The 18515-nt window shown below is 46.8% G+C and overlaps 1 protein-coding gene across 5 annotated transcripts in view; it reads right to left on the reverse strand.

Annotated features, from left to right (window-relative positions):
* Positions 1-18515, reverse strand: part of ATF2 (activating transcription factor 2) — a 118364-nt gene that overhangs the window by 40444 nt on the left and 59405 nt on the right. For all 5 annotated transcript variants that reach the window (XM_088473587.1, XM_088473358.1, XM_088473347.1 and 2 more), the window contains 2 exons: positions 6372-6521; positions 2209-2415 (listed from right to left, as the gene is read on the reverse strand). In XM_088473587.1, the coding sequence (XP_088329713.1) occupies positions 2209-2415; positions 6372-6521 (357 nt within the window). The remainder of the gene's footprint in view (positions 1-2208; positions 2416-6371; positions 6522-18515) is intronic.

Consider the following 18515-nt stretch of genomic DNA (forward strand, 5'->3'; position numbering starts at 1 on the left):
AACGATAAACGATATAGTTAACGATAATTGTTCAAAAAATCGTTGTGTGTGTATGCACCTTTACTGTCAAAACAAAGGTCAACATACTGGCAGGTACTAACGTGCCACAACACTCTGCTACCTAAATATTGGTGCATAGGAAAAAGCTGCAGTTACTGTCTGCATGCTTTCCAACTACCCAAATTTAGGGAGGACAGCACCGATTAGAAGGCTCTGATCCACTCATAGACTTATCTGTCCCCTGGTTGGAAATTTGGGAGATACGTCCTATTTGTTGTCCAAGGCATTACAGAGCAGCAGTGAACAGTTGTCGCGCACATGCCAATGGCCTAATGTTCGGAGTGGAGGCAAGATGTTAAGGGGCAGCCTAGTGCATCACTGAGCACTAGTCATGCCCCAATCATGACACTACACGCTCCCTTGTTCAGGTTCATGGATTTAGAATGTTGGGATAAATAAATTAGCAACCACAAGTTTACATACATTTCCTACACTGTAACGAAACAAAAAAAAAAACCTAGTCCGAAAACTGAAAGCTAATTTGTTGCTTTGGGTTACAAAATCTCTTACCTGTATAGCAGTTATCATAAATGCACTAGGTTTGACTAGACATTGCCTGCACTTAAAGGGGAGTTATGTTCTACGTAATGCTTCTCCTGCTCCCCAATGTATACGGTCTTGTTACATTATAAGTCACATCTTCGTAATAAAAAAATAAACATCAAAATACTGTATGTATAGTAAGCCAATCAGGAACTCTCCTGAGCTTAGTCACAATTAATATCTAAAAAGGAAATTAAAAATAAAACCTTTGGGAACATAGAATGTTAAGCGAATTTCAATAATAACGCGTTTTGCCGTTTTCTCTGTATAAATCTGGAGTGATATTTGACTTTCTTCTAACATGTAATAAAGAAACTTGAACAGGCTACATGGATATAAATGTTGGGTGTCCAAAAACCACTGAATTACCTATAAAATGTATTAAAATGGTTAGCTCCTTTACAAGCTTCGCTAACTTATGCTGCCCATCCACTAGATGCGGGGACGATGGCACGATTACGACGCCGTCGTCTCCCGCGGGGTGAAGTGCACATACTGAACGTTCAGACGTTCAGTGTATGCAGATCAATCATCCCCAAACATGGCAACCTGACGGCGGTCGTCGGGTTGACCGTCATGTTCGGGCGATGATTGATGTTAAAAACGACCAGCGGGAGCACACATCGCTGGTCGTTTTTAACATTTTAATGCCCGATTTGCGGGCGATTACCAAGCGATGGAGCGATAACGATGGCCGTTATCACTCAATCGCTAGGTTTCATCGCCTAGTGGATGGGCAGCATTACTCTGGACAGTTCACTGCATAATACAGATAAAAGCCAATACAGTAAAAAAGGGCCTCCATTCAATAATATTGCCGGAACATCTCTCCTTGTTCATCAACAGAATCTTCCCAAAATAAACAAAAACAACGCAAATAAAACTTCAAAGTTGAAAAATATCCACTGACATTTTTAACTGCATTGAAAAAAAGAAAAAAAAGACAATAAAGATGAGAATCATTCAAATAAAATTCAGACACATCAGTGGCTGCTTTTTTGTGTGTATCCCAAAGCCTGAGATAAACCTATCAACGCTGACTACACGATGAATTACACCACAAATGATTAAAGCGTCAGCGTTTTATATCATCCCTATGAGGCATCTCTCTGTTTGCTTTCAGCATTGTAATGTTTTTGTAATGAATGGAATAAACTACAGACGTTTTAATTGCCTTTAAAAAAAAAAAAAAAAAATTGTATTAGGCACACTCATTGCAGTGTATGTGTGTGACGATATTCTCCCTGCACTGGCAATGCCCCAAAATACGTTGCAGCTGGTTATGGATTGAATTAGCATAATGATCCCCTATCCCAAAATACGGTTTAGAGAAAACAGAAGGCTACAAATAAACACGCCGCCGAAATGACAACTGTCATCAGCTTTGCTGTGTAATTGTGAAATTCGTCATATAAGGCGTTTCATTAAACCACAATCCATTTATATAATGTCAACATTTGCAATAAAGCTTTCCTTTCAAAATTGCCACTTTTTTTTTTTTTTTTTCACTAAGCTGAATAGATCAGGGCAGTGGGATACACATGTACAAAAACACCTTTCACTTTACATTCAAATGTTGCAAAAGTTTTTCTAAGTCATTCGTACCTGTAGCTGCACATTAAATGAACCCAGGTCCTCCGCCTTCTTTTCGAGGGACTGCACCCAGACTTTCCTTTTCTGCCTACACCTGGAAGCGGCTGCACGGTTACGTTCTAAAAACTTCCTCCTTTTTTCATCTGGGTCGTCGCTTGCTGCTTTCCTCCGACGCCCCCCTGTGCTTTGAGTTTGTGGTGCGGGGGGAGCTGGAGATGCCTACAACAAACAAGGGCAACGTAGTCTGAGTCTCACTGATCTTTTTTTTATTTTTTTATTATGGATATATTACACAGAACATGCCCTCATGCTCAGTTATACTAAAAGGAGGCAGAAATACAAACGAAAATATCAGCTCATAGGGCTAGTGGACAGCCCCTCACCAAGATTGCAAACTCGATTGCGGTGTTGAACTTAATATAACATACGATAGATGAGGATTTTTTTTTAAACTAATCACCATTTATTGACAAGACATCCAAGCAATAATGTAGAAGATATATTTGGAGATATGCAAGAGAGAGAAATACATATACACCTTGTTATAGTTTATCAGAAACCCAAACGGCAAGCTGCCCGTACTGCTGTAAATGAAAGTGAACTTTAAACAACTTTTACAACAGCTGGCGAGGCAAGTTCCCAGAACAGCCTTCTGTTCAGTCAATGCTGAGGAAGTGTATAGAACAACAGGATAAAATAAAATAACTCTTTCATTGCAGAAAAAACAGCAACTGTGAATTCAAACATTATAAAGCAACAATAACACAAAACCGACTCCAATACATTTTTGTAGAACGTAACCGACCACTTTAAACCAAAAAAAAAATCTATGGTGCGAGAGATCTAAAACAAAATAATGTAAACTGCAATTGTATACCTAAAGGATGTCTCCAGCATAAAGTAATATAATGCTGCAAAAGGGCCAGCTACCCCTACTTTTTTTTGAATGTTCCCTTTGAAATATCTATTGAACGGAATGGGTATGACATCCCGCCGGACCTAAGCATTCTCAGCTTTCAGTAGAGTCACAGTTGGCGTCTCTGTATACTTATCCCCTTATTTCCCCCGCGAGCACTCCTGTTATCTCTATGGCTGATTCTATCAGAGGCTGTGCACATACTGTAGCTGCCCATTGAACATCACAAGTTTTCCTGTGCACGCAATGTTGCTGGCCAGGATGTTTCATCCCGGAACGGCACATCGTTGCCAAGCTGCTAATTGAATTGCCCCCTTAGAAGGGTGTCAGATGCCAGCTGGGGAGCACTGCACTTTTCCAGCAAGCAGCGCCTTCTGAGCAGAGGTGCTTCTGTGTGACAGGGTAGCAATGTTTCCTATTCACTCCCATATGTCCCCAAAAATGTGATTCCTCCCTTTGTAGACAAATTGCACACACAGGGGTGACGCAAAGCCAACTTCTTAGCATTATTATATTTACATGTACACACGAAAGGAAAGCACAACTGCAAGTCTATACTAGACAATTGTGCCTCTCTATGCCAAGAGAGGCAGAGCATGGGTAATATTGCGGGATCGGTATGAATGACCGCCGGACGAGAGCACAGTGGTCGAAATCCCGACGCCGGCAGGCCGAAAATCGGAGATCCCAACTGAGGTGAGTAAACTACCTAACCCTAAACTCCCCCCCCTGGGTGCCCAAACCTAACCCCCTCTCCCCACACCCTAAACCTTACCCTCCCGGGGGGGGGGGTTGCCTCACCCTATCCTTCCCCTGAGGGTGCCTAACCCTAGCCCCCCTTTCACCTAGCCTAACCCTATATCTCCCCAGGGTGTCCTAAACCTAACCCTCCCCCCCACTCACCTCATTCGGTCCCGCATCGTTCTGGATTCCGGCGTCGGGATTATGACGCCTATAAATAATCCCTAGCCAGCAATCAGCCGTCGGGATTGTGACCGGCAACCTTGCGGCCGCCAGTCATATGACTGCATCCCGATATTGTCAAAATCAGGGGGACAAAAGGCACTTTTTTTTTTTTTTTAAATATTTGCTAAAGGAAGATAAAGGAAAAAAAAAATACATTTACATGAGCCACCATTTTCAACTTGATGACTGTTGTCCCTACTAAAATATACACTTAAGAGATTACGAGGTGTGGCTATTAAATAACAAGACTTATGTTATAATTTATGTTTAATTATATTAGGTACATTTGAACTCCATTCCCCTTCTGCATCCACACCGCTACATTCCTATTTTCCATTGGTCAAAGTCGATCTGTAGGTGTCTCAACAGCTCGGTCAGTTTTTCTTTACCTCAGCAGCTGATGCAAAACAGGTTCCCCAGAGTTCAGATTTGACTTTAAGGAAAAGAAAGAAGTCACGCGGTGTTAGGCCTGGCGAGTATGGAGGGTGTTCTAGAACTGCATTCCGTTTCTCGGCCAAATACCGCTCCAGAGAGAGCTGTGTGGGCTGGTGCATTGTCCTGATGGAGGAGGAAGCCATTTCTCCACACCTCTGGCCTCTTTCTTCTGATTCTTTCCCACATTGTTGCTAGAACATTTTTGTAGTAATGCTGATTCACTGTTGTGCCTTCTGGTGGGATGCGGTTAAAATACTGCCGGAGGGGATTCCAGCGGTCAGGGAGGGAGGGCTAGGGTGGGGAGAGGGGGAGGGTTAGCATACCTACCGACAAAGTGTCGATATTCTAACCCTATCGGGATCCCAACGTCGGGATTCTGACCACCGGCATCCTGTACCCATCCCCTTCTGGTACCCAGTCTTCCAAAATAACACCCTTGATATCAAAGAAAATAATTAACATGGCTTTGAATTTGGATTTGCTTTGACACGCTTTCTTTATTCTTGGTGATGATGGTGTTTGCCAGTGCAAGGACTGGTGTTTTGTCTCAGGATCCTACTGGAAGTTCCAGGTTTCAGCACAGGTAATAACTATCTAAAAAATGCAAATTAGCTTGAATCTGTTCTAAAATGTCTGTACAAATTTATTTTTGATTTTCATTCAGCTCGGCAGTGATAAGCCTTGGAACCATCTTAGCACAAACCTTTGTCATGTTAAGATCTTGATGTAAAACTTGCCTAATAGTTTCTTTGTCGATGTTTACCATTTCTGCTATCATTCGGATGCGGAGTCGACGGTCAATTCGAACAGTCCTGTTATTTAATAGCTACATCTCCTATCATATGCTTTCAGCGTTTCAGATTTTACTGAATCATAGGCATTATACAGATACTGACATAAAATGCGGGGAGAAGTGTGACCATGCCCCAAACCATCTCAAATGGTGCTGTTAAGGGCAACCCAGTCCTAAGTGCCGCCGGGTTCCTACAGATGTGTACTCACGCCCCTACAGAGGTGCACTCGCGCCCCTACAGAGGTGCACTCGCGCCCCTACAGAGGTGCACTCGCGCCCCTACAGAGGTGCACTCGCGCCCCTACAGAGGTGCACTCGCGCCCCTACAGAGGTGCACTCGCGCCCCTACAGAGGTGCACTCGCGCCCCTACAGAGGTGGACTCGCGCCCCTACAGAGGTGGACTCGCGCCCCTACAGAGGTGGACTCGCGCCCCTACAGAGGTGGACTCGCGCCCCTACAGAGGCGCACTCGCGCCCCTACAGAGGTGCACTCGCGCCCCTACAGAGGTGCACTCGCGCCCCTACAGAGGTGCACTCGCGCCCCTACAGAGGTGGACTCGCGCCCCTACAGAGGTGGACTTGCGCCCCTACAGAGGTGCACTCGCGCCCCTACAGAGGCGTACTCGCGCCCCTACAGAGAATTTGAGTTTTATGCTAAGAGGTCCTTTACTGAAAAACAGAGTTTTATTTATTAATCTAAATTAATAATAATTTAACTACAATAAATGAATTTATGGATATTAAATAGATAATCAATGAACTACATTTTACGATCATGTGTTTCCATCATTATCATTGAATGAAGACCAAGTAATTCCCGAATGTGATACACCACCACCTTGTATATATAAATACCTAATAAATTACCAACCCATCTTTTCTATATAGACTTGATTTATTTATACAATAAACTGTAAGCTATTGTTTTGGGTTTAGTTACATAGACTTGTATATCTCTTGTATATCCATCTAAAATGTATTTCCAGGTAAATGTATAGCAGGCTTAGAAGCCCCTACCCACATAGTACAATAGTAATCAGTGCTCATGTCAAGCAAGGTACATACCGGTGTCTCAGTGGTGGAGGTGGCCGGCTGCTGTAGTGACTGTGGTTGCGCTTCCTCCGATGGAGTCCTTACAATTCCACTAGCCTGCCCCTTGGTGCTTTCACCGTTTGTTACCTGAGGATGTTGCTGGGTCAGAGCAGCTTTCAGTCTCTAAAGAGTAAAACAAGTATGAAACGTTAGCAAATGTAACAATGCAAGTCGACATCAAAGGAAAAAAAGAATGCCTTCCTTTCCTTAGCCAATGGAACGCACCTTCCAACACAACAGCCTATTACCATTGTCATTTCTCTACTACAAATACGACGCTTCATTTTCCAACAATGTATCATCTGTTTTGAGGACTCTTCCAGTGTCTTTGGGATGTGTGACTGGTATCCAGCAACATATTGGACATCTAATTTACAAACTCATATCCTATGCATTTGTAAATGAATGACTATTAAGGGTAAGGTGCACTGACTTGTCTATGAGCTATTACAGTAATTATAAAAGATGAGATTCGGTCTCCCATGACAGTGGATTGGAGGAGTCTGGAAGATAGCAAATCAGATAAGACTACAATACTACCTGGAAAAAGTAAGCATGTATTTTGCTGAGCAAGTGAATTATTATATTTGGGCTTAATACACTATGAACTTTTCGTGTAAATATGATTAGATTGATAGATAGATCCACATCATAATCTCTGCAAATGAGAGGAGGAGGGCGGGGCACTCATTGTGTGTGTGAATTTATCATATACAGACTATAGCTGGGTACACACTATACAATGTAACAAACGATGCAACAGTCGTCCCAATTTCTCTTCATCCCAGAATACACTAAGTAAAGTGAACACACTTTCCAATATTCCAAACGACGGCACGGTATATTGGGTCCAGGGATTGTATCAAATTATTGTTGCTCCCGTACACACTATGCAATCATCATGTAGAACAATATCAAACATCAGAGGCATGACTGTCCAATATATTGTGTGGTCCTGCATATGCACTACACAATGTGCATCACATTGTACATGGCAGCGTCCCATCTGACGTGCAGAACAGCATATGGGATGATGCAATGAACGACGGATTGGGCATACACACTATATGATGAGCATGATATATTGTTACATCTGTTTCGGAACAATATATTAGACAATAGATCTTATAGTGTGTACCCAGCGTAAGAGTGCCAAATGGCAAGTGGGCGGGATCTTGTAACATTCCATGACAGTGATGTGACTTTTATATAAACTTAATTATATTCAAGTGTACTACAATGAGTGCTGGCTGCTGAAATACATTTCTGATGTCTTTATGGTATTGCACTTAGGAGTGCTATTAGATTTATTGCCGAAAGTTCCGTTATTGAGAGGCAGGTAGCGTTTGACCTTTTATTGGGGGGTATGGACCTGGGGGTTTCTGTTGAAATCAGATAAGGATCTCAACATTGATTGAAAGGGTTGGTTACTAAAATGCCGATGCCCGGGATCCCGGTGGTCAGAATCCTGATGCCGGCATCCTGACAGGGTTGGACACAGACACCTGTCGGTAAGTATCCTAACCCTCTCTCCATTGTATTTATAATATGACCCAATTAGAACAGCTAGAGAGAATACTTTTAGGATATGAAACATTCTTTAGAATATAAAATCTCACGAGCAGGGCCCTCTTCCCTCATGTGCTTTTCCTTATACTTTCTTCTACTCTTTACTCCCCGCAAGGACATCTAACACGTGATTGCTGACTCCCTGCTGCTTATTTTGAGTGTTACGATCACTAATGCAGCAATGTGTACAAATGTCCATGTCCTGCACTGTAATATAATTCACATTGGTACCATTTTTATATTTATACTTACTGTGTATTATGTGCCCACTCTATAATTTTCATTTATAATATCAACCATATTTTGTGTACTTAATAAATATTCAAATAAATACACACCACTGCATATTTGATCATTAACCCCATGTTGCGCTAACAATTAAGACACACTTTTTTCTTCACTAATAAACTATAGCAACTATCGGATTGTCATTCTAAACTCGCCCATGGACTGCATGATTAAACCAGAGGATGGCCATTCGGACGGACAAGGGAAGAAGAGAAGCCAGATAATCAGAGCACCTCTATACACTGCAAGATTTACTGAGACCACCTCCATTCACATAGTGGAATCGGCTGAACGACAGCTGGGTAGTCCGGACAGGTTTGACATCCAAGCCAAACGATCCAGGCCGAATTTCAGCCGTTTTCTGGCTGGAAACCATTATTGTCCTTGTCCATACACTAAACAATAATCATTCAGAACAGTCATTTCATCGGATAACCAGAGCGATTATTGTTAAGTGTATGGCCATCTTAACACAATTCAGATTAATCAATCTTATGTGAAACCAGCTGGGGTCTACCATAAACCCCCATATAATCCTTGCTGACAGATGCTAGTTATAGTTATTATCCATAAAAAAAATAAAACCAAAAAAAGGTAAACCACAAGCTAATGGTGCAAGATCCGTGCTGAATATTTACTGTTGCTGCATATATATTATATTCTGCATACATACATATTTAGTCTACAAAATCAATTGCCCCACTTCCATCATCATCTTTTTTTTTTAAATTTTAGCTATCCAGACTTGGTAGTATGAAGTTAACATTGTATTGTCTAGAACGTTTCCTACATCCCTGTTTGTTTTGTATAATTTACAAAAATTAAGATAAAATAAAAACAAACAGTAAAGCAACTTGGCCAGATTCTCTTCTGGAAAGTCCCCAGGAGAGCACAGAGATAAAATAGTCAATATTTGAATGTAGGTATATATAAAATCAATAAATGAATCGTCCTAACTGTGCTTGTTTCAAGGTTTAAGAAAAGGACAGAACATCTCTCCCACCCTCGGCTTTGAGTAAAACCTTAGGTTCACCATTAAATAGTAGAGGCACTCACTAGAGTTATGAGGTTAAGCATTTATCCGTGACCTTTCCCTCATTATTTCTATTAGCTGACATGCAGGTTTTCCAGGTTAGGAAGACACATTAATCTTTTAAATGGCCATTAAGCTCATGTTGGTTTAGTTCATATCTACCTCCCCTCATGTATAGCATACAACACCAATTAGTGTGATCAGTCTTTGTTATAGTACCACATATTTTAAAAAAGAAAACAAACTTCTATATGTGTGTGTTTGTTGGTTATCAAGCAATCAGTTACTATTAGTTATGCCTTATCCAGGGAGAATCCATTAAAACATGCGTGTTGCCAATCTGTGGTAGGTAACTAAAGCCGCGTGCACACTAGACGATAAGTTGGACGATTTGAACAATAACTATATTGTTAATTGCGTCCAATAACGTCCAGTGTGTACGCGGTGAACGACCAACGATGCGCGCTGCAGCGGGTTGTTGAAGATCGTTCATCGCCTGAACATGCAGGCCAACCTGACGATATCATCAGGTTGTGCATGTTCAGGGATGAGGGTGGGTGCCGGCACTGAACGATATCGTTCAGTGTGTGGCTCAATGTCGTTAACGACACTGAGTCCGGCACTGCAGGGGAAACATTAGACGATATCGCGCATGGAGCATATCGTCTAGTGGGTATGCGGCATTAGATTGTAAGTCCTTCTCTGACTGCCAGGGCCGGCTCCAGGGGTCTGAGCACCCTGTGCCGGCCCGGTACGTTGCTCGCGCCAAACTTGGGGGTGTGGCCTCATTACCATAGGCTATGCCCCCATAGTGATGTCATTTGGAGGCGTGCCCGCATGACACGCCTCCAAATAAAGTCAGGTTGGGGGTAAAGCCTAGCCCTCTCATTACTGGCTGGGCTTCCCCCAGCCCTCTCCCATCAGTGAATGGATGCCGTGTGCCATTCTCACTCCGGGGGTCCGGCACTGTCGCACAGCTGCAGCGGTGGGGGTCCCAACCTCGCGATTTGACCACCCACGGGCCACTTCGGCCCACGGGTGGAAAAGCGGACAGTACTGTCCCGCTGAAATCGGGATGTTGGGGAGGGGTGCGTCCAATATGGGTGGAGCACCTGTTCGATGGCACTGGTCGAACACCCCTAGAGGCGGCCCTGCTGACTGCACGCTGCTGTGGAGAAATTATGTATAATTGGTTATTAAGGGATGATGAAGATGATGTTGATCGACATCATAGCATAAAGGTAAGAATCAAGGTTGGTCTTCGTTATTTGAAATAATTACTACAAAGCCATGCAAGGTATCTAATTTGTGCTATATACTTTGGAAATTCTGCAACAAAAGTTTGCACCAAAATATATGTACTTATGTGTGTTTGTGTGTGTGCTTGCGTGTTTGTGTATATATATATATATATATATATATCAGATTCTAGCTATTATCTTCTAGAGGGTGCCAGATACATGTTAAGTAGAATTTGATTGGTTGCTATGGGTAACATCTCCACTTCTAAAAACCCACACCCCTTGAAGTCAGCCAGCTACAGAATCTGCAACTCAAAGAAAGAAAAGAAAACACTACTGAGCTAACACACACAGGGCAAATCAAAATACATAAATATCATTATGTTGAAGAATGACTGCAGAGTGAAACCGTAAGCTCATGCAAGGAAACAGCAGCCATGATCTCTTATCTCCTTATGTGCCCGAAACACACAGCATATACCGTATGGTCTTACAGACATGAGCTATATGTCACAGTCTCACACTGTTTAAAAGAACTGATTAAGTGTGACTTAGCACTGTAGGGCAAAACAGGAGAACAGTATTTTTTCCCATAAGATTTGTTAAATTAAATAATTGTACACAATGAGATTTGTTTAATCTTTAAACCCCCCTGGTACAATATGTTGCTGGCCCTATTGGGAACAGTTGAGGGTTAATGGTGCTTACCAAACTGTGTGTACAGTTTAATACAAACACAAAAGCTGCCAGGAAAGTACAATGGCTATATTATTGTAAAGACATTTTTTATTTTTATTTTTTTGTCCCGTCCCCCACTCTCTATTCACAGAATGTTATTGCTCTACAGAGATTTGGAAGTTTTTAAATGAATCGGGTTTCAAAAATGTGTAATCGATGGAAAAGAGCTTACACTAATGACATTTACACATAATGTTTAGTTTATTTATTTATTTATTTTTTTTAGAGAATACTTCATGCTCTTTTAGGGCAAATCCACGCGTATACCGAGCGCTAAATTTACTAAGCGGTGTACGTTTATGGCAGTTTCGACCACTGGATTTAAAGGGGAACTATTATTACATACAAAACAAGTCGTGTTTTTCATTTATTATTATTTACATCTAAAACCAGCAGCTTAAGACTTGGAGGAGTTGAAAAGCGGCGCTTAGTAAATATAGTCAGAAATATTATTTCATTCATCTTTGTTATTGGATCTTAAGATATTTTTTTATAAAATATATATCTAGAATATAATCGTGGTGTAAGTCTGTTGGGGAAACAGGGAGGTGGGGAAAAGAAGAAATGCTCAGGCTATTCACCCCCTTCCCTGGGAACAAAAGACAAAGGGGGAGATGTATCAAATCTTCTAAAATTGATTGAGTTGTCTAAAAGCAGTGAATCACACCTGTCCTAGCCCAGGCAGGTAGAATAACTCAAGAGGACATTTAAATCTACTGTAGAGTTTCATAACCAGTTATTTTGTATGTATTCGTCTTCAATTGTACTAAATACCATTCCTTTTCTTTCTAGTTTCTTCTGGTGCTTTTCAGTATACCCCGCTAATTAAAATATGAGATATGGTAAGAACTTACCCTTGTTATCTCTATTTCTACGAAGTCCATAGGGTTCCACAGGATACCTTGGGGTATAGGTGTGACGTCAGTCGCAGGGCACCAAAGAGTTAAGCTTTCAGCCTCCCAGGATGCACTAGGTCCCCCTCCTATACCCCGCCCCCGGGCCAAGGCACCTCAGTTAGTTACCAAGCCATAGGCAGGAGGAGGAGAAGGAAGAGAGAGAACAAAGATCTGGACACATACAAGAATCACATTCTCACCAGAGGGAGACGGAAAACCGGTGACCAGAGCAAAGCCCATCTGCAGCACAGGTGCGACAGGGCGGGAGTCCTGTGGAACCCTATGGACTTCGTAGAAATAGAGATAACAAGGGTAAGTTCTTACCATATCTCATATTTTCTACTTCAGGGTCCATAGGGTATCCACAGGATACCTTGGGGATGTCCCAAAGCAGTATCCTTTAAGGGTGGGGACGCTCCTGTGCAGAAAGGAGAATCCGCCGCCCGAAGGAAGCATCCTGAGAGGTGAAGGTGTCAAACCTGTAATACCTCACGAAGGTATGGACAGAAGACCACGTAGCAGCCTTGCAGATCTGAACTGCCGAGGCACCACGTCGAGCTGCCCACGAAGGACCCACAGACCTAGTGGAATGAGCCTTCACAGCAGGAGGAACCGGAAGGCCTTCATGAAGATAAGCTTCAGAAATAGCCATACGGATCCAGGCTGCCAAAGTTTGCTTTGAAGCAGGCCAACCCTTTTTACAGAAGCCAAAGAGGACAAACAAAGCGTCCGACTTCCTAAACGAAGAAGTGCGGTCAACATAAGTCCTTAAGGCCCGCACAACATCCAAAGAGGCCTCACCCACGGAAAGACCCGGTGAGTTAAAGGCCGGAACAACTATTTCCTCGTTAATATGAAACTGGGAAACAACTTTGGGAAGAAACTCGGGCCGAGTGCGGAGCACTGCCCTGTTCCCATAAAAAACCAAGAAAGGGGGTCTACAAGAAAGAGCCCCTAACTCAGAAACACGTCTGGCCGAAGCAATGGCCAGAAGGAAAACAATCTTAGCTGTTAGCCATTTAAGATCCACTGAGCCCAGTGGTTCAAACGGCGGTCCTTGGAGAGCCCTCAGGACCACAGCCAAATCCCAAGGCGCCACAGGTGGAACAAAGGGCGGCTGAATGCGGAGAACACCCTGCATAAAGGTGCGCACATCCGGGATTGTAGCAATCCTACGGTGAAACCAGACAGATAGGGCCGAAACCTGTACCTTCAAAGAAGCAAGGCGAAGCCCATGATCTAGTCCCGCTTGCAGGAAGGCGAGAATCCGAGACAGACGAAACTCCCGCGGTGCATAACCTCTCGGTAGACACCACTGGAAGAACGTATGCCACACGCGATGGTATATCCTCGCGGAAGACGGTTTCCGAGCTCGCAACATGGTACGCACCACAGAGCTGGAAAACCCCCGGGACCTCAGCATGGCCGTTTCAACAGCCACGCCGTCAAAGACAGCCGAGTCAGGTCCGGATGAAGGCAAGGACCCTGAGACAGAAGGTCCGGTCGTAGCGGCAACCGCAGAGGAATGTCCACGGACAGACCCTGAAGGTCTGAGAACCAGTGCCGTCTGGGCCACGCGGGAGCTATCAACAGGAGCGTCCCTCCTTCCTGTTTGAATTTCCGGATTACCCGTGGAAGAAGGGAGACCGGAGGGAACAGGTATGCGAACCGGAACGTCCACCGGACGGACAGAGCATCCACCAGAGACGCCCCTTCGTCTCTTGTGCGAGACCCGTACACCGGCAACTTGTTGTTGTGCCGGGACGCCATGAGGTCGATTTCTGGAAGACCCCACCTGTCCACCAGTAGTTGAAAAACGTCCGGGTGCAGGGACCATTCCCCCGGATGAACGTCCTGGCGACTTAGAAAGTCCGCCTCCCAATTGAGCACTCCCGGGATGAAGACCGCTGATATGGCCGGAAGATTGCGCTCCGCCCAAACCAGGATCCGAGAGACCTCTACGAGAGCCGCCCGACTGCGAGTTCCTCCTTGCCTGTTTATGTAGGCCACGGTGGTAGCGTTGTCCGACTGGACCTGCACCGGGCGACCCTGGAGAAACCGCTGTGCCTGCTGGAGAGCATTGAAGACCGCACGGAGTTCCAAGATATTTATTGGAAGCTCCGCTTCTGTCGGCGTCCACCTGCCCTGGAACAAGTGTGGACCCGAAACTGCTCCCCAGCCCCGAAGACTGGCGTCCGTTGTGAACAGGACCCAATTTGGAACCCAGAACGGACGTCCCTTGTTGAGGTGGGTCGTCTGTAACCACCACGTAAGGGACAGGCGAACCTCCTGGGTGAGCACAATCGTCTGGGACTTCAGAGACTGAGTCAGCCCGTTCCACTTGGACAGGATCAGGTGCTGCAGAGGTCTGGAGTGAAACTGGGCGTATTCCACCATGTCGAACACCGACACCATGGAGCCCAGTAACCTCATCGCCGAGTGTAAGGACACCCGGCGGCTGTGCAGACAACTGCGCACCCTTGACTGTAAAGCAGAGATCTTGTCCTCCGTCACGAAGATCCTTTGCTGTCCCGAGTCCAATAAGGCTCCAAGATGCAGAATCCTCCGAGACGGGATTAGAGTGGATTTCTGCCAGTTGATTAGCCAGCCGTGCCGTTGCAGCAGTGCAATGGTCAGGTCCAAGTGGCGTAACAGGAGCTCTGGAGATCCTGCCACCAATAACAGGTCGTCCAAATACGGCAACATGCGGACTCCCTGCAGCCGCAGAGAAGCCGCCATGACCGCCATCACCTTGGTGAAAACACGTGGTGCTGTTGCCAGGCCAAAAGGTAACGCCCGAAACTGGAAGTGGTCGCTGCTGATTGCAAACCTGAGGAACTGTTGATGGCGCCAAAGAATAGGGACATGCAGGTAAGCGTCCTGTATGTCCAATGACACCAAGTAGTCCCCAGGTTCCAGCGCCAGAATGATGGACCGTAGGGTCTCCATCCGAAACTTCGGGACCCGCAAAGACTTGTTGAGTGCTTTGAGGTTGAGAATCGGACGATATGACCCATTGGGTTTCTGTACCAAAAATAGATTTGAATAGAAACCCTGGCCCCTCTGGGAGAATGGAACCGCCACTATAACTCCAGCCTGGAGCATAGTGTGCAATACCTTCCGCAGCTCCGTAGCCTTGTTCCGGTCTGATGGGAGACCCGTGGTGAAGAAGCGAGCCGGGGGTCTGTGCCGGAAGGAGAGGGCGTATCCGTGAGAAACCACCTCCAGAACCCAAGTGTCTGTCGTAGTGGTCGACCAACACTGGGCGAACTGTAGCAGGCGGCCTCCCACCCTGGGATCCCCCAAAGGGAGGCCCGGACCGTCAGGCCGCAGGCTTGTCATCTGGCTTGGGGGCCGGACGTCTGGTACTCCATGCCTGCTTCCGGGGCTTGACCGATTTCTTAGGGCCAGCCTGTCGAGGAAACGACTGTGGTTTGGGCCTGCCCTGGGCCCTAGATGACCGAAAGGACGATGGTCCCGAACCAGAAGGAGCAGCGGCCGACGGGAGACAGGCAGATTTGGCTGCCGCCAGCGTGGCCACAATCTTATCCAGATCCGGACCGAAGAGAACTTCTCCGGTAAACGGCAACGCTTCCAGACCTTTCTTGGAATCTGCGTCCGCCTTCCAGGATCGCAGCCACAAGGTGCGACGAGCAGCTACCGCTGCTGAAGAAATTCTAGACACCAGAGTACTAATGTCTAGAGCCGCCTCGTTGATGTAGGTGGCCGAATCACGGAGATTGCCAATCAACTCCGCCTGATCGGCCGGACAGTCGGATTCAAAAGAAGCCTCTAATGAATCCGCCCAGCGCTCCATCGCTCTGGCAACCCAGCAAATGGCCATAGCCGGCCGTGCTGCCCCCCCTGCAAGGGAATAAGCGGACTTCAGGCAGATTTCTACCTTGCGGTCCGTAGCATCCTTAAGGGAGGACATGGATGGCATCGGCAATGTGGCACTACGGACAAGACGGGTCACGTGAGAATCCACCTGTGGAGGGGATTCCCACTTCGCAAAATAATTATCCGCGAACGGATAAGCCACCGCCAGGCGTCTCTGCGGCTGGTATCTTTTGCCAGGTTGTTTCCACGCCTCCTCTAAATGGTCCACCAACTGACCCGAAAGAGGAAAGACTGTGGCATCGCCCTTCACATCTTTGAAAAAGGCATACTTAGATTTAGCCGCTGGGGGAACTTCGTCCTCAATCACCAAGGCTGTGCGGACCGCCCGAATAAGTCCAGGAATATATACTTTGGACTTAGCATCAGCGTCCTTAGTATGGAGAGGTTCCTGATCGTAAGGATCTAGAATCTCCCCATCATCAGACGTCCCTTCGTCATCCTCATAAGGAGCGGACAGAGACGCCACCGGCCTTTTATGAGACCGCATCACAGACTCCCCTTGCAACACATCCGACAAGTGCTGTACAGAACTCGTCAGGGAGTTAACCCACGCTGGCTCCTGAGAACCCGGGAGCGGGGAAATAGGGAGACTGTGGGGTACCACCAATTGTCGTGGGAACCCCTGCATGGGTGACGACACCACAGACTGCTGGGACAAACCCATCGGAGTAAACGCGGGCTGCGGAGCTAACTGGCCCACTAAAGCTGTTAACGCCTGAGCGAAACAAGCCCAGGGCGGCTCCTGTACCGGTGCTGTAACCGTAATAGGCCGCGCCATGGACAAACACTGCCGGCAAAGGCCCTCCGCGCTACCCTCCCCCTCCGCTAACGGTACTTTGCACGTGGTACACTGTAGCCGGAGGGGAAAATCACTTTCAGACATGATGGCACCACGTATGTGACCTCTCTCACCAATTAAGTATTAAATAGGCGAGAGACCACCCTGCAGCACCGCACCGCAAGGGCTTTAGCAGAAAGAACAGGGACAGTAATAAAGCTGACAGTTTAGAGAAGAAAAGATTACAGGCAGCAGCGCTAGCACAGTCACATACAATGCAGAAAAATAACAATTCCTGCACTAACAGCGCTGATCACTCAACTACACAGACACAGGGCCTGGTAGGACACAGCGCTGCATACACAGACCTGACCACAGCGGAGGAGAGGTATGCGGGGGGACCCAGACCACGATGCTTCCGTCCAGCGCTTCCAGCAGCGTTCACCATGCGTTCTGGAGAAGATGGCCGCCGAGGAGCAGAGAGGAGGCTGGCCTGGGGGAGGAGCGCTGCCACAGGACCAGTCGGCAGCATGCAGAGAGGGCTGTGTGCAGCGGGGGAGGCGCCGGCTGTGAGACAGGGAAGGCGCGCTCCCCCGGCATGCATTTAACCCCTGGGACGCCGCAGCGCTACCGCTCTGCTGCGGTCTGCTGTCCCAGGGGGTAGTGGAAGCGCAGGTTGGTCGCCTGGCTCCACGCTGCAGCCAGTCCCCAGGGAGCCCCCTGCCTGGGGACTTAGGACCATGTGATCAGCGGGGACCCACCGCGGGACCCCGCTGCTTACCTCTGTCCCCCTTGAATCCGGCCATGGTCCGGAGCATCTGGGGTCACCGCTAGCTGTGACCCCAGACGCCCACCAGCATCCCCGGATCAGTACCGGCGTTCTGGTACCGGCGGGGTGTAGGGAAGACAGCATGGACGTCAGGACTGACTGTCCATGCTGTTCATCCAGTTGTGCAGCCACAGCTGCATGAAGAATAAGCTTCAGGGGCTCTTCTAGCCCCCACTCCAACAGGTGCACCCGACTCCGGCCGGGCACCAAACTAAACTGAGGTGCCTTGGCCCGGGGGCGGGGTATAGGAGGGGGACCTAGTGCATCCTGGGAGGCTGAAAGCTTAACTCTTTGGTGCCCTGCGACTGACGTCACACCTATACCCCAAGGTATCCTGTGGATACCCTATGGACCCTGAAGTAGAAATGTAGTTTGGTCTTTAGTAAGAGCCAGGATAATAGTCCTTGGTCAGAGAGGTGTGGAGACCATGGAGGTAAATATCAGATGAGTCAATAGTTAGCGGTGCTGCGGCGTCCCGCAGGTATGCAATGCGGCGACTGGTTCTATGAGCCACAACCGCTTATATCCTCCCCCTACGCAGCAGCGGTCCCCATAGTGTGTGGCACCGGTGCTTGCCAGGATTTCCGGGCTCCCGCCGGCACACCGCATGCTCAGGAAACTGTCACCAGAGCAATTACCTCCCAGTAACTCCAGCACCGTACTCCATACCCCCCCAAACAACATCCCGGGCAACGTTTACCCCACGTTTACTCTCACTGCAGCACCGCATTGCATGTCTGCGGGAGGGCGCAGCACCGCATTGCATATCTGCGGGAGGGCGCAGCACCGCATTGCATATCTGCGGGAGGGCGCAGCACCGCATCGCATATCTACGGGAGGGCGCA

Source organism: Taudactylus pleione, unplaced genomic scaffold, assembly GCF_031769625.1.
Source record: "Taudactylus pleione unplaced genomic scaffold, aTauple2 ptg000004l, whole genome shotgun sequence".
NCBI classification, from domain to species: Eukaryota; Metazoa; Chordata; class Amphibia; order Anura; family Myobatrachidae; genus Taudactylus; species Taudactylus pleione.